The sequence below is a fragment of the Podarcis filfolensis genome (genome assembly GCF_964270895.1).
Source record: "Podarcis filfolensis genome assembly, chromosome: 11".
Lineage (NCBI taxonomy): Eukaryota > Metazoa > Chordata > Lepidosauria > Squamata > Lacertidae > Podarcis > Podarcis filfolensis.
The window spans coordinates 43,093,564-43,105,261 of NC_139613.1; the positions used below are offsets into that span (position 1 = coordinate 43,093,564).

The 11,698-nt window shown below is 41.3% G+C and overlaps 1 protein-coding gene and 1 long non-coding RNA gene across 2 annotated transcripts in view; one reads left to right on the plus strand and one right to left on the minus strand.

Annotated features, from left to right (window-relative positions):
* The window catches only part of LOC310745089, a 26,211-nt gene extending 24,400 nt beyond the window's left edge, over positions 1-1,811 (plus strand). Inside the window, exon 3 of the long non-coding RNA XR_014539921.1 lies at positions 1,532-1,811. This is a non-coding gene — a long non-coding RNA (uncharacterized lncRNA). The remainder of the gene's footprint in view (positions 1-1,531) is intronic.
* CDO1 (cysteine dioxygenase type 1) overlaps positions 1-9,737 on the minus strand; it is a 14,768-nt gene extending 5,031 nt beyond the window's left edge. Inside the window, exons 1-3 of the mRNA XM_083577197.1 lie at positions 9,293-9,737; positions 4,497-4,574; positions 37-194 (exon numbers count right to left, since the gene is read on the minus strand). Coding sequence (XP_083433323.1) covers positions 37-194; positions 4,497-4,574; positions 9,293-9,471 — 415 coding nt within the window. The 5' untranslated portion in view covers positions 9,472-9,737. The remainder of the gene's footprint in view (positions 1-36; positions 195-4,496; positions 4,575-9,292) is intronic.
* Positions 9,738-11,698: the final 1,961 nt, after the last annotated feature.

Here is an 11,698-nt window from a genome sequence, read left to right on the forward strand (position 1 = left end):
GGTTATTTGGGTATGAACCAAAATGAAAGGGCTTACCATTAATATAAGCACACTGGTTTTCCTTCAAAACCCTTTCGGATTTCTTCAGCAGCTCTCCAGTCCCCTTTTTGCCAGGCCACTCAAACAGCGTCTCTTTTAGATTTCCTTGAAGCATTTTCATAAAGCAGTGTGAATCTGTGTGGTCATGGATACTGCTGCATATGTACACAAACACAAAAAATTATGAAGTTAGCAGGGCTGATACCTTTGTTGTACTTTTACATGTACAGCTGACTCTCTACTTGCGTAAGGGTTGTGTTCTGCAGATAGCACGTAAAGCTGAAATTGCATATGATCAAAACAATCCTGGAACTGCCCCCATCATGCAAGCATCCTTTTCTGAAGCCCGCAGGCTTCCCATGCGAAACAGAGAGCTTTTAAACTTTCTGACATGCATTTAATTTGTGCAGTGTCAGTTGAATGGCCACTAAGCACATAAAGCTGTAATCGAGTAAGTTACATGTGTGCAAGTTGCAAGTTGACTGTAATATAAACATAATGTACCATAAAATGATTACGGCTGCAAACCTAACCCCATTTATTTGGGAGTAAGCTCCATTGAAGTCAATAGGGCTTACTGTGTTGTACATCTAATACAAGAGAAATATTGTTATTGCCCACATCATTTTATAGCGGTCTTGAAAGTGGGATGAAAGTGAAAAAAGTCAAAGTGAAAAAAAGAGTCAGATTTAAAGGGAAATATTAGCATTTCTGCAAATATGAAAAGAGAGACTGTTGATGATTTTGAGGAAACACTGTGATGTCACTGACAAAATTTGCTAATAATCTGTTCTTTGGCAATGGCTGGGTATGTCTAGATAGGAATTCAATTAAACAATAGGACCATAACTCAAAGGCATTATCTGGGAAAGGACTTGGGCTGCAATGAAGGAGCTACTTGACCAGCATCTACACAATGTGTATGAATGAGAAGTGAAGGGAAAATGGTGCCTCAGTGAAAAGGCACTAATTTGTATGAATTGAGGGCAAGAGAGGTGAATGTTGCTGGCTAGTACTATGCTACTCGTCGACAGCAACCACCACTAGAACTGGCAGTCTCTATGTTGCTTGTGGGTAGCAAGAGTGCAGACACAGCCTGCCTGTTACTTACACAACCTTTTGCCTGGAAGCTCTCTTATAGTTGTCCATTGAATTGAATTCCATTTAAGATAAAAACAGATGCTGTATTTATGTTTGGCTTTCGGACCTAACCTTCTAACAAAAAAAGCACCACTACCTCCAGAGATGAAACTTCTCATTTCAGATACACATAATAATTTTCTTTTACATCATGAACTCAATTCAAAACAGTCACTCATATTTTCCATTGGAAAATATGTGGCAGTGTTCTTTCTCTGTTACTGGCTATATTCTGGAGCGGGGGGAAACGCCACGTTGTCACTCCTCCATTCAGATTTAATTGACTCCTTGACTAACTGGTACTGCTTGTGCAACAAATTAAAACAAGCTGTGGTTTCTTATTTTTAAACAGCTGCTCGTCTGTCTCGCAAACCACAATGCACTTGGCAGAAACTTGGAGTGCAATTTTGGAGAATAACCACAGATAACCGACAGCCCAGTTTGGGCACAATGCTAGCTAAACGAACCTTGAACTCAAGCATTCCTCCTTCAGCATGGCCACTAGCAGAAGATTAGGAACATTCACTTCCTGGTTTAAGCTAACCAATTTTGATTTACATCTAGCCTTTGAACTCAGTTGAAACTGTGGTTTGTTGCATTAAACTAGAATAATAAACTATGGTTTGACCCAGGCTTGTTTCAGTATATCAGTTTTAACTGGCCACAGTTTGCCCTTGTCAGATGCAATGATAAAATGAGGTTAACCTGAAAATTCTTCTGTAGGTTCATTCCTGTAGCAGTAAACTGTGGCCCAACATTACATTCAAACCAAGTCATTAGCTTGCAGGGTTGAAAAAAGTAATGATCCTATGTCAGGTTTGCAGAGTTTGTGACCTGCCACCAAGCTCAATACAGCCCAACAGTCACATATGGTTGCCTGCAGAAGCCCGTTGTTTTTTCTGTGGTCACAGAAAGGCAGCAAAAGCAAGTTATTTATTCGGCCTCTAGTAGGCTACCATACATGGGTAAGTTGTCTATTTAGTCTGAATGGTCACAAGTGGGACACAGGGCGAGGCAGCCCTAGATAAATCTGCATAACAATGTGCCAGATGTGCTTCCGCTCCTCATTAGGGGAGACTGAAACTCTTGTTCATTATTGGTTTTCACTTCAGTAATCTTTGTGCAGACTTGCCCCAGATCGGGGCATAACAAGATTTATTAAGAGAACTTGTTTTTGCTTGGTGGGTTCACCTAATGAGTCGCATCAGCACAAAAAGTTCTACTTGTGTAATGGGGTTTCCCCTTCTCCACCCATGTCCTCCCAAACTGGCTTAGGGTATGTATGTGTGTGTGTGTGCTCCAGGATCAAACCAAGCACAGGGATCACAGGTAATAATGTAAGGTTCACAGCGACCTAGGAGTTAAAGGCAGGTAACAGTATTGTTAATAAAGACACCCCACCCCTTGAAGGCTCATTGGACACTAGATTAAAAGTGAACTACTACTACTACTACTACTAATAATAATAATAATAATAATAATAATACGCGATGATAACAAACTTATTCCCAAAATAATTTCCTGAACTTCCTAGCATCCAAAAGTATATTCTCTGCCAGCTTATCTTGCTGGACAGCTCACTGTGGTACCAAAGGAATCCTATAGTTCAGCTCTTTCTCACTGTCCATAACTGTAATTGTATGAAGACAAAAACAAGCTCCATTCCCTCCCCAGGTATCTTTTACTGCCCTCAGCATCTTCTCTCTGATGAATCTAGGTAACTAGAGGTTAACTCAAATCTTGGAATCTGAGCTACTTTTTCTTTGCTATTTAGGGGTGCGTGTATACACCTGCACATATTTTGAGAAGAAAGATAGCAGCCAGGAAAGTGTCACCCTTCCCTACCTACTGGATCCCCTTGCCAGCAGTTTTTTCCTTCCTGATGCAGCAAAACCACATCTGGGAATCCCAACTGGATGGAAAAGCAGTGAGATGGGAGAAGGGTTAAGCAAACACCACCTGTAGCTTTCCTAGTGCAAATTACATTTTTGTGAAAACGGAACTCCTCACTTCCACAATCCTCAGAGTCTTAGATCACCGCATCACAAGACAGCATTTTACCCAAACGGAAAAAGGGCATTTCAGGATTCAATGCAACAGCTGCAGAGGCCGTTGAACCCCAAGGTTTGGCATATTGGGTAGCATGCAATTTTAGTCAGTGTAGAGCCATTGAAATGAATGAACATGACTAACTTTGGTCCATTAATTTTGATAGGTCTACTCTGAATAAAACTTAATTGAATGCCACCCATTGTGTTCTGGGAATTGTCAAGGGTACATTGACCAGATCTTACTGATTTACAAAATTGGGGTTCTGAGGGGGAACTCTCTCACTTGACAAACCCTGCTTTAGACTAGAGGCAGAGACAGCACAATGCCCCTTTAGTAAAACACTGGGGCTAACATACATCGAGTAATGAAAAACCTACTACCATTGTAAGAAAGCACAAAGAAGGAAGTCACCAAGTGGTTCTACAACAGTTTGCTCTGACAAAGAAGCATCACATTCCTCATGCTTAAGAGATGTCTGATAATTGTCTGTTTTGCAGAGGCAAGAGAAAAAGGGCATATATATCTAGTGCATAGAGAGCAATGGTTCTCAGAACAGTAACATACAGCTTTTTTTTTAAGGGACTTTGGGAAATCTGGTACCTCTGGCTTGCAGATGAGGCTGGATCTGCACAGTGTTGATTGGCCAGCCCTTGTGTCAATGACATATTCACCTGTCCCACCCTTCCCTGAGCAGGATCACACACAGAACTTGGGTTACTCACAAAGCCATATTCACCTTTTCACAGGGTCTTTTAAAGTGTTTTTAAAAAGTGTAAGGAACCCAGAGATTAAACGCTGATTAACTGAAACAATCAAATATGCAAAAATGGACCCTTAAGAGCTAGTGTATTGCTTTGGTTTTGTTTTAAATAGTTGGATTAAAAAAAAATTAATGCAGGGAACCACCCAAAGCTTTTGGAAAGGTTAGAGTTAATGGAATTTTATAATATACCGTCTATATAAGGCTACAATACATTTTTTTTGTGGCACAGATGCAATGTTTTGTATAATAATAATAATAAATTTATACCCTGCCCATCTGGCTGGGCTTTCCCAGCCACTCAGAATATTAAAAACATGAAAAAACATCAAACATTAAAAACTTCCCAAAACAGGGCTGCCTTCAGATGTTTTCTAAATGTCAGATAACTGTTTATTTCCTTGACATCTGATGGGACGGTGTTCCACAGGGCGAGCACCACTACCAAGAAGGCCCTCTGCCTGTACAGCTTTATATTATAGGAAAAATATATATAGCCACAAACCTGCCATGGCCTTCACCCCAGCATAAGATCATCAAATTGAACTTTCCATTTCCTTTATCCACAAGATTTCTTGTGTACCTGAAAGAATAAGATACAGGGTTTTATTTTTAAGAGCCATCACTGAGAAGCAGAAACAGATGTCAAGAGCACCTCTCTCTTGAATGGTATACACAAATTAAAAAAATTAATGGTTGCTAATTTTCAGCCTGCTCCCCTACCCTAACCATCTAGTAATCTTTTCTGATTGAGCTGTATGACAGTTCTACTCACTGCATTGTTTTGAACAATTAGTGCCTGCTGCATACAAATTATCTTGATAATACTCTGCTACCTTACTGGGTAGTTCTAAGGTTCATTGAGATAATATATCTGATAACATAGGTGAAGTGCTTGTATTTCTCCCAAGTTTTATATTTTATGGAAAAAAGCCACACATACACATAAACACACTCTTGCACTTGTCCATATAATTTGACCTATTTTCAGTGGCATCCTAAAACTGCAATATATTTATACCTTTATCACATAAGGGTCATAAAAGTAGATCACAGTGGTTTACAATGCTGAGTGAGCAACACAACCTATAAATGGAAAAGCACAACATAACCCAAATACTTCTTGGGTGAGGTAATTTCTGCAATGAGATTGTAACTACAGAAGCTTTGTAACAACAAGGAAGTTACTGATTTTTTTACAGCTTGTTATCAAATGGTCCCAACCATTTAAGCTACTTTTCTGCAGAAGATACACCGTACATGCAAATCCAAAGTGTGTGGGGTGTGTGAGAGACTCTCCTCCTGATAAAAAGCCAACTTTACAGGGAATACTGCCAAGCAAGATAAGAACAAACTAGTTTCACAATGCCAACAGCAAGCGTTGCACAATAATCGAAGATTAGAAATGGTATGAAAAAGACTAAAGGATACAGCAAAGGGGAACGGAGGGGGGGGCGCGGCAGACTGAGCAGTAGCACCTGATTTATAATTAAATCAAAGCCTGGCTTTTAATACGGTGCAGTAGACACACCCTGTTTTCACTTTTAAAGGTCAGGTGTGTGCACGCAAGTTTGAATCGGTACACAATCCAGTGGAGGCAAGTTTGCAGACGAGGTTTCCATGGGGACCTTTCCAACAGTGGAACGCCAGAAGGCTGGGAAGCCAGAAAGCCCCTGATTTGCTGCCAGTTCCTTGTCCCAAAAATATCTGTTAGAGAACACAATAACCTGACACAGATCAGGAAAAACAAAAAAACCTGGCTTGATGTCAGCCATTCGTTTTCCACGTTAACATTTCGAAAGCAGTTCATTTGCAAAAAGCGACCAAGAAGGCACATCCGATCAATTCGCGCAGTAATAGCCTTGCTGCTTAAGTCATTTGCGGGGCACAGCCCTATGAACTAGACATTGTCCTCCAGGACTGCCAACGCCCCTCCATCGATTCTCATAAAAGTACAAAAAAAAATTAAAAAAATACAAGTTCCAGCCTCCCCGGGAGGCTCGGGCTGCTATTTACCTCGAGCCAGCTCTCATTGGCCCAACCCTTCAGGGGTGTTGCTCAAAATCGGCTCTGATTGGCCAGCGGGTCCCCGCCCTCCCTCTGCCTCTAAACCTTCAATGCGTGGCACTTGGGAGAAGCCGGGAGAAAGAAGTCAAAAGGAGTGGGTGGGGCGGGGAACGCGTAAGGAAAGGGGGCGGGGCTGCGGGCGCCGTGGATGCGCGGCTCTCGCGCCCCAATGAAACAAGGCAGATCATAGGTCTACCTAGCTTAATATTATCTACCTTTCCGGGGTTTCAGGCAGGGGACCCTCGCAGATCTGGGCTATGGCAGCCTGGTTGTGGGATATTTCCCCTACAAGGGAGGCTTTCCTGTGAGTAATTCTCATGTCTTCAGGGCCATAGATCACAGAATCGGAATCGGAAGGAACCCAAAAGGTCCTCTAGTCTAACCCTCTGGTCTAACCTTCTGCAATGCACGATTCCTGCCCACAGCCATTCCTGGGTGGGCTCGAAACACCAACCATCTGGTTGACAGCCACACACTCACAAAAAAGGCTTAGCTGAAATTTATCTGCTGTGTTTAATATTCATTGTGAATTGTTTTTACTTTTTTATTGTTAGCCACTTTGCTAATATTCAGCCTTCAGGGCTGGTGTAAAGCCCAATAGGCAAGTATGCCAGACTGCTACAGACCATCCAGTATGTTTTGCAGCACATAATGGATTGAGCTTAAGTCTCCCTCTTAACCCCCTTCCCAAATACGATACTCTGAACTAAAAGCAGAAGTGGAATCTGCATCTTAGAGCCCCTGCCATCCTCTTGATTTGATTATCAGCCTCCCTAATGAATTGGCTATTCATGTGCCTTTTCTGTTGCTGCTGCCTACAAAGAAACACTTAAGATGACTTATTGTCACCTACATAAGTTAATCATTTAGAGGGAAAGTGTGCCAAAGAACAGGAACCAGAAGAGAGGAGGCTTGATATGGGATTAAGAAATATCTGTTTTAACTTCTGCTAAAAATGCATTTGCAGAGAAACTGGCATTTAAGCTAATTATAAATGTATTATCAACACACACACACACACACACACACACACACTTTTCTGTAGGGAGAGTATCAGAATAGGACCCCAGTGCCATCCAGTGGATCATTGTATGGTTTATGGTCTCTTCAGTGAGGCAGAAGCTGGAAATAACAAGGTCACGGGATAAGGTTCAGTTTGTGCCGTACACACTATACAACACACATGATAATCTGGATGAACCGAAGAACCCACTTTTATGTTTCCACTAATCGCTATGAATAGCTCCATAAAAAAGATGCTTTAGTTTCAGCATTAAGGGTTAATCAACAGTCATGCTGATTTATTCAAACAAACTGCTGTGCCTGCAGCCATTTGAGTGAAGCAAGTTCTGAAGTTGCTTTGGTGATTTTCACCACATTACAGACTGGGAGAGCCTGAACACCATGAAGTGACCATATACATGTATACTGCAGGAGTACCTATACTCAAAATGGTTAAGGGATAAACAATGCAATTATGATTATAGGGGCACATCTGATGTGCATGTAATGTCTTGGGCAAGTTTTAGAGGAAAATAGCCAGTGATTGCTCATACCTGGATTTCTGGTCAGGTATAGTTGAGCTTGTGCAGTACAATTATGTACTCACTATAGTAGCAGCAGCATGCATCATCATTAATGAAAACCACCAGCTGGTGATGCATGCTGCTTCTGCTTATATTATATATAGTTAAGTATTAATAATAGATGTGGATTGTTTTAAAACTTTTAAATGCCATATAAATGATATACTGTATCCTATTGTTCATTGCCACTTGACAGGAAGTAACAGACAACTAGCCTACCAAGTGGCTGGAGGCACTTTTGGTCATCCAAGTTCATCCTCCATCACACTCAAATTAGTATGGTCAAATTGTGGTTCAGTGGCCAGTTATTTAAAAAAATATTTATAACCTGCATTTCTTTCTTCAAGGGGAAAAACTCCAGAAAAATAAGGTGGACTTTGCACCATTTGCAAAACCCTGCTTAAAAGTGACAATTCACTTTTGGCAGTGAACCTCAGACTGCAAAAAAAGGCTAGCTGCCTTAATCCATGCTCTTGATTAAGGCTAAAATTTAATGTTTGAATAGTTGTACTAGTGCTGATGGAGAGGGAATTACTGTATAACTAGGAGTTCACACTGCTGCAATATTTTTTGTGACTCTGATGCATTGACAATTCCCAGAGAGGGGCTTGCTGGTGCAGATAGATGTCTTCATGCAGTCCATATGGAAAGGAAATGTAGATGCGAATCACCAACTATTTAACAGCTACCAATGGCTGAATTTAGCCTTGTTCAATACTACAGATTATGAAACAGGCCTCTGAGAAAAACGATTAGTGATGATTATCCAGTAATTAAGGGAGGCACAGGACTTTTGTGACACAAGATTTGGAACAGTATTCAGTAGACATCTCATTAGTGCCTTCACCTCACCCCCCTCCTGGCACATGTTTTAGGCCAGGAGTACAGTAGGTAATATGATGCCCTTGAGAAATTGTTGTTGGGACTACAGCTCCATCAGCATTTTCAATAGTCAGTAATAATGGAAGTTGTGGTCTACCACCACCTGGAGGGCACATTAACTCTACCTTTATTAGGCTGCCTCCAGATTTTCACCACCAGGCATATTGCTTTGTTCTGGAGTGCCATTTCAAATGGACTGGAATGCCCAAGAAAGAAGAGGAAAACAACTTTGGAAAAGCCCTAATGTTGCAAGATAAACCAGTCAAAGTTTAACATCTAACAGGCTAGTCGTGAAAAAAACACACACAAAAAAACACACCAACACACAAGCTACAAAATGAAGCCTGAATGCAAGCTGCTAAAAAAAGAAGAGGAGCCACTATCTGCACAACACATATGTTAGCTATTAGCAGCAAATTACATATGTAGCAAACGCTAAAAGATACACGGAAAGGAATCTGAGCAAGATATTTGGATTTGCAACACCTACGAACATCAAACGTGCAAACAAAGTAGAAGTGCGCCTGGAGAGTAGATTGCTATTTAATTTCTAAAAGATCCGCACTAATTTCGTACCAAACTTAATGAAATGCTCCAAGAAAATCACGTCCGTTTGGCATTTCAAGCAAAGCAACTCTCATTTTAAAAGCACATATCGACCGCTTTTCGTTCCCAGGAGAATAGCTTATCCTACAGTAATAAAGCAGCTAGCTTGTCACCCGCTTGCTTGTTCAGGCGAACTAATCTTGATTCCCACCGAGTTTACCTGAACTGGTCAAACTGAGCATATTTGAGCCACTCCTCCGGGTTGCTCTCGTAAGTTTCCATTAAGGTTTGCACTTCTGCCACATTGACTTTGTCGCCGGAGAACAAGCGATGCAGGATCTGGATCAGCTCGTCCAGCGTCTGCGCCTTCCACAATTCCGTCTGCCCGGGATGATCCATGATGCGCTTTTGCGGAGCCTGCTTCGAGTTGCACAATGGAAGCGCCCAGCCTCTCCCGCGTCGCTTCGCAGCCGGTGCCTTGGCTTGCCGCTATTTATCCCCTGGAGTTAGATGGGAACGTACCAAGTGCTCAAGGACAGGGAGCGCGCGAGGGAGGCACCGCGAAACGGCTTCGGCTAGCCCTAGGCTTTTAGAACACGCTGAAAAAGGGACACCCCCGCCGTGGCCGGGACCTATCACAGGCTGATATTTCAAAAGCCCTCGTCGCCTTGGCGAGATGGGGCGTCTGGGCTCCCCCCACTTTCGGGTCGTTTGCCCGCCTCGCTTCTTAAGGGGCCTCGACTGGCGCGCCGCCGTAGCCTTACAGCACAAAGACGCTGTTCTTCGTACTTAAAAGGGAGAAGGAATATACGACTGAGGAAGCCAAGAGTGATTTTCCCCCCTGGCAACGTTTGGATATTCTAATCTAATCTTCTAACTCAGCAGCACAATGGCTGAAGGCACTAGCTTTGCAAGGCACACTTTTAAATTACAGTAGACTCCGCTTTTCATGGCGCAATAACCAACCAGGTGCGTTTTGGGGAACTAGGCTATGTTTATAAATTGAAATACGTAGGCACTGACAATTGCACATTACCAATTTAGTTAGCCACCCCTGCAAAAACCTTTTGTCTTGTAGGAAAATTCAGAATGGTAAAAGGTGGCTTCTCACCCAAGGACAGCAGGTTTAGGATCAAAGTACTGTAGTTCATTCCTCATGAGTGAATATGGAAGAGAAGTTTTCAATTTTTAGCAAGGTATATAAGGGACTTGATTGAGCAGGAAGGTGACTTAAGAGAAAGCAATCTATAGTGACATTTAACTCCAAAAGCTGTGGAAAGAACACTGCAGATTTCTGCCTGTTTCATAGGACAGAAAGGCTACTTTTATTTCTGTATCATTTTTCATTCTTAGATTATTCAAAATTAACATTAGAATACCATTGTAGGGGCCTATTAAAGTAGATCTCCCACAAAGTAGAAAGCAAGCTGTAAGGTCTATCAGAACTTTCCCCCTGCCTAGGTATTAAGGATGGGGCAGGGGAAGGCGAAGATAGAAATGCTGCTGAACTTTGCTTGTACCCTACGACATGGACCAGCACATCTTCACATCTTATTTGTGATTCAAGCAAATATCTCCAAACTTTTTACTTTGAAAATTGTATTAGTTTCTCCACCATCTGCAGTTTTAATTTCAGTCCTGCATTGTTCAGCAAAAGCAGCAGATTCACACTCCCAAGAAGCGTGCCACTGATGTCAGCAATAAAATGTTTCATTAAGTGGGTGGTTTTTTGGGGGGGGGAAAGGAAGCTATTCCTTAGACCCAGATTAAGTTAATGGCAAGTTGGGAAAATGAAGCTTGCCCAGTGTTGAATAGTTGCACTTTAATAACAATGTGCTTTACATTTTCTAGGATTGATAGTCCCAAATTCTCCACTTATATTTTGTAATGCATTTTTAAAGTATTGCTAGCATTTTACTTTGTCTCATAACAATGGAAACTCAATGAAAGCTTATCAGTTGCTTTATATCACTTCCTTGAACCATTTCCATTTCCTTTAATGGCACTATCATATAAATAAAATATTTAACTGTGGAATACTGTGTTCTTGGCTGTATAGCTTGATCTGTGCAGATGTGTAGATTGTCCTACCTTGTCGCACACAACTGACAATGACCTTTTGCTTTGTCACATTCATTCATAGTGGTGTTTCTATATTTTATTCATACAACCCATTATATTGGGCTATAAAGCAGTCTTCACATACTGAGTTTAGTCAACTGCAGCATGATCAGTGCTGCTTTTGTGTTTTTTTGGAAATTAACATTGTAAATGTTAATCTAACAATACCAACAATAGCACTAGGAAGAAATAATGCAAACTTGGAAAGCTTATCTATTGTGATATTCACATTTAATAGGTTTTGGATAATGGAGAAATGGTATGTCATTATTGGTACTGCATATTTCCAGTTTATTTTATTTCCTGAAGCTAAGATAAGAGAAGCTAATGTGTGATCTCTACTTTCCTACAAGGTCACTTTGGGTGTTTAAAGTTATTCATTCACCTACAGGGTCTACTGGGTTTAACTTGAAGCAACCTGTTGTAAGAGATACAAGATGAAAGTCTACAATGAATATAAATGTCAAAGGGGCTCTACAAACAAGCAATAACAATAAACTCTTAA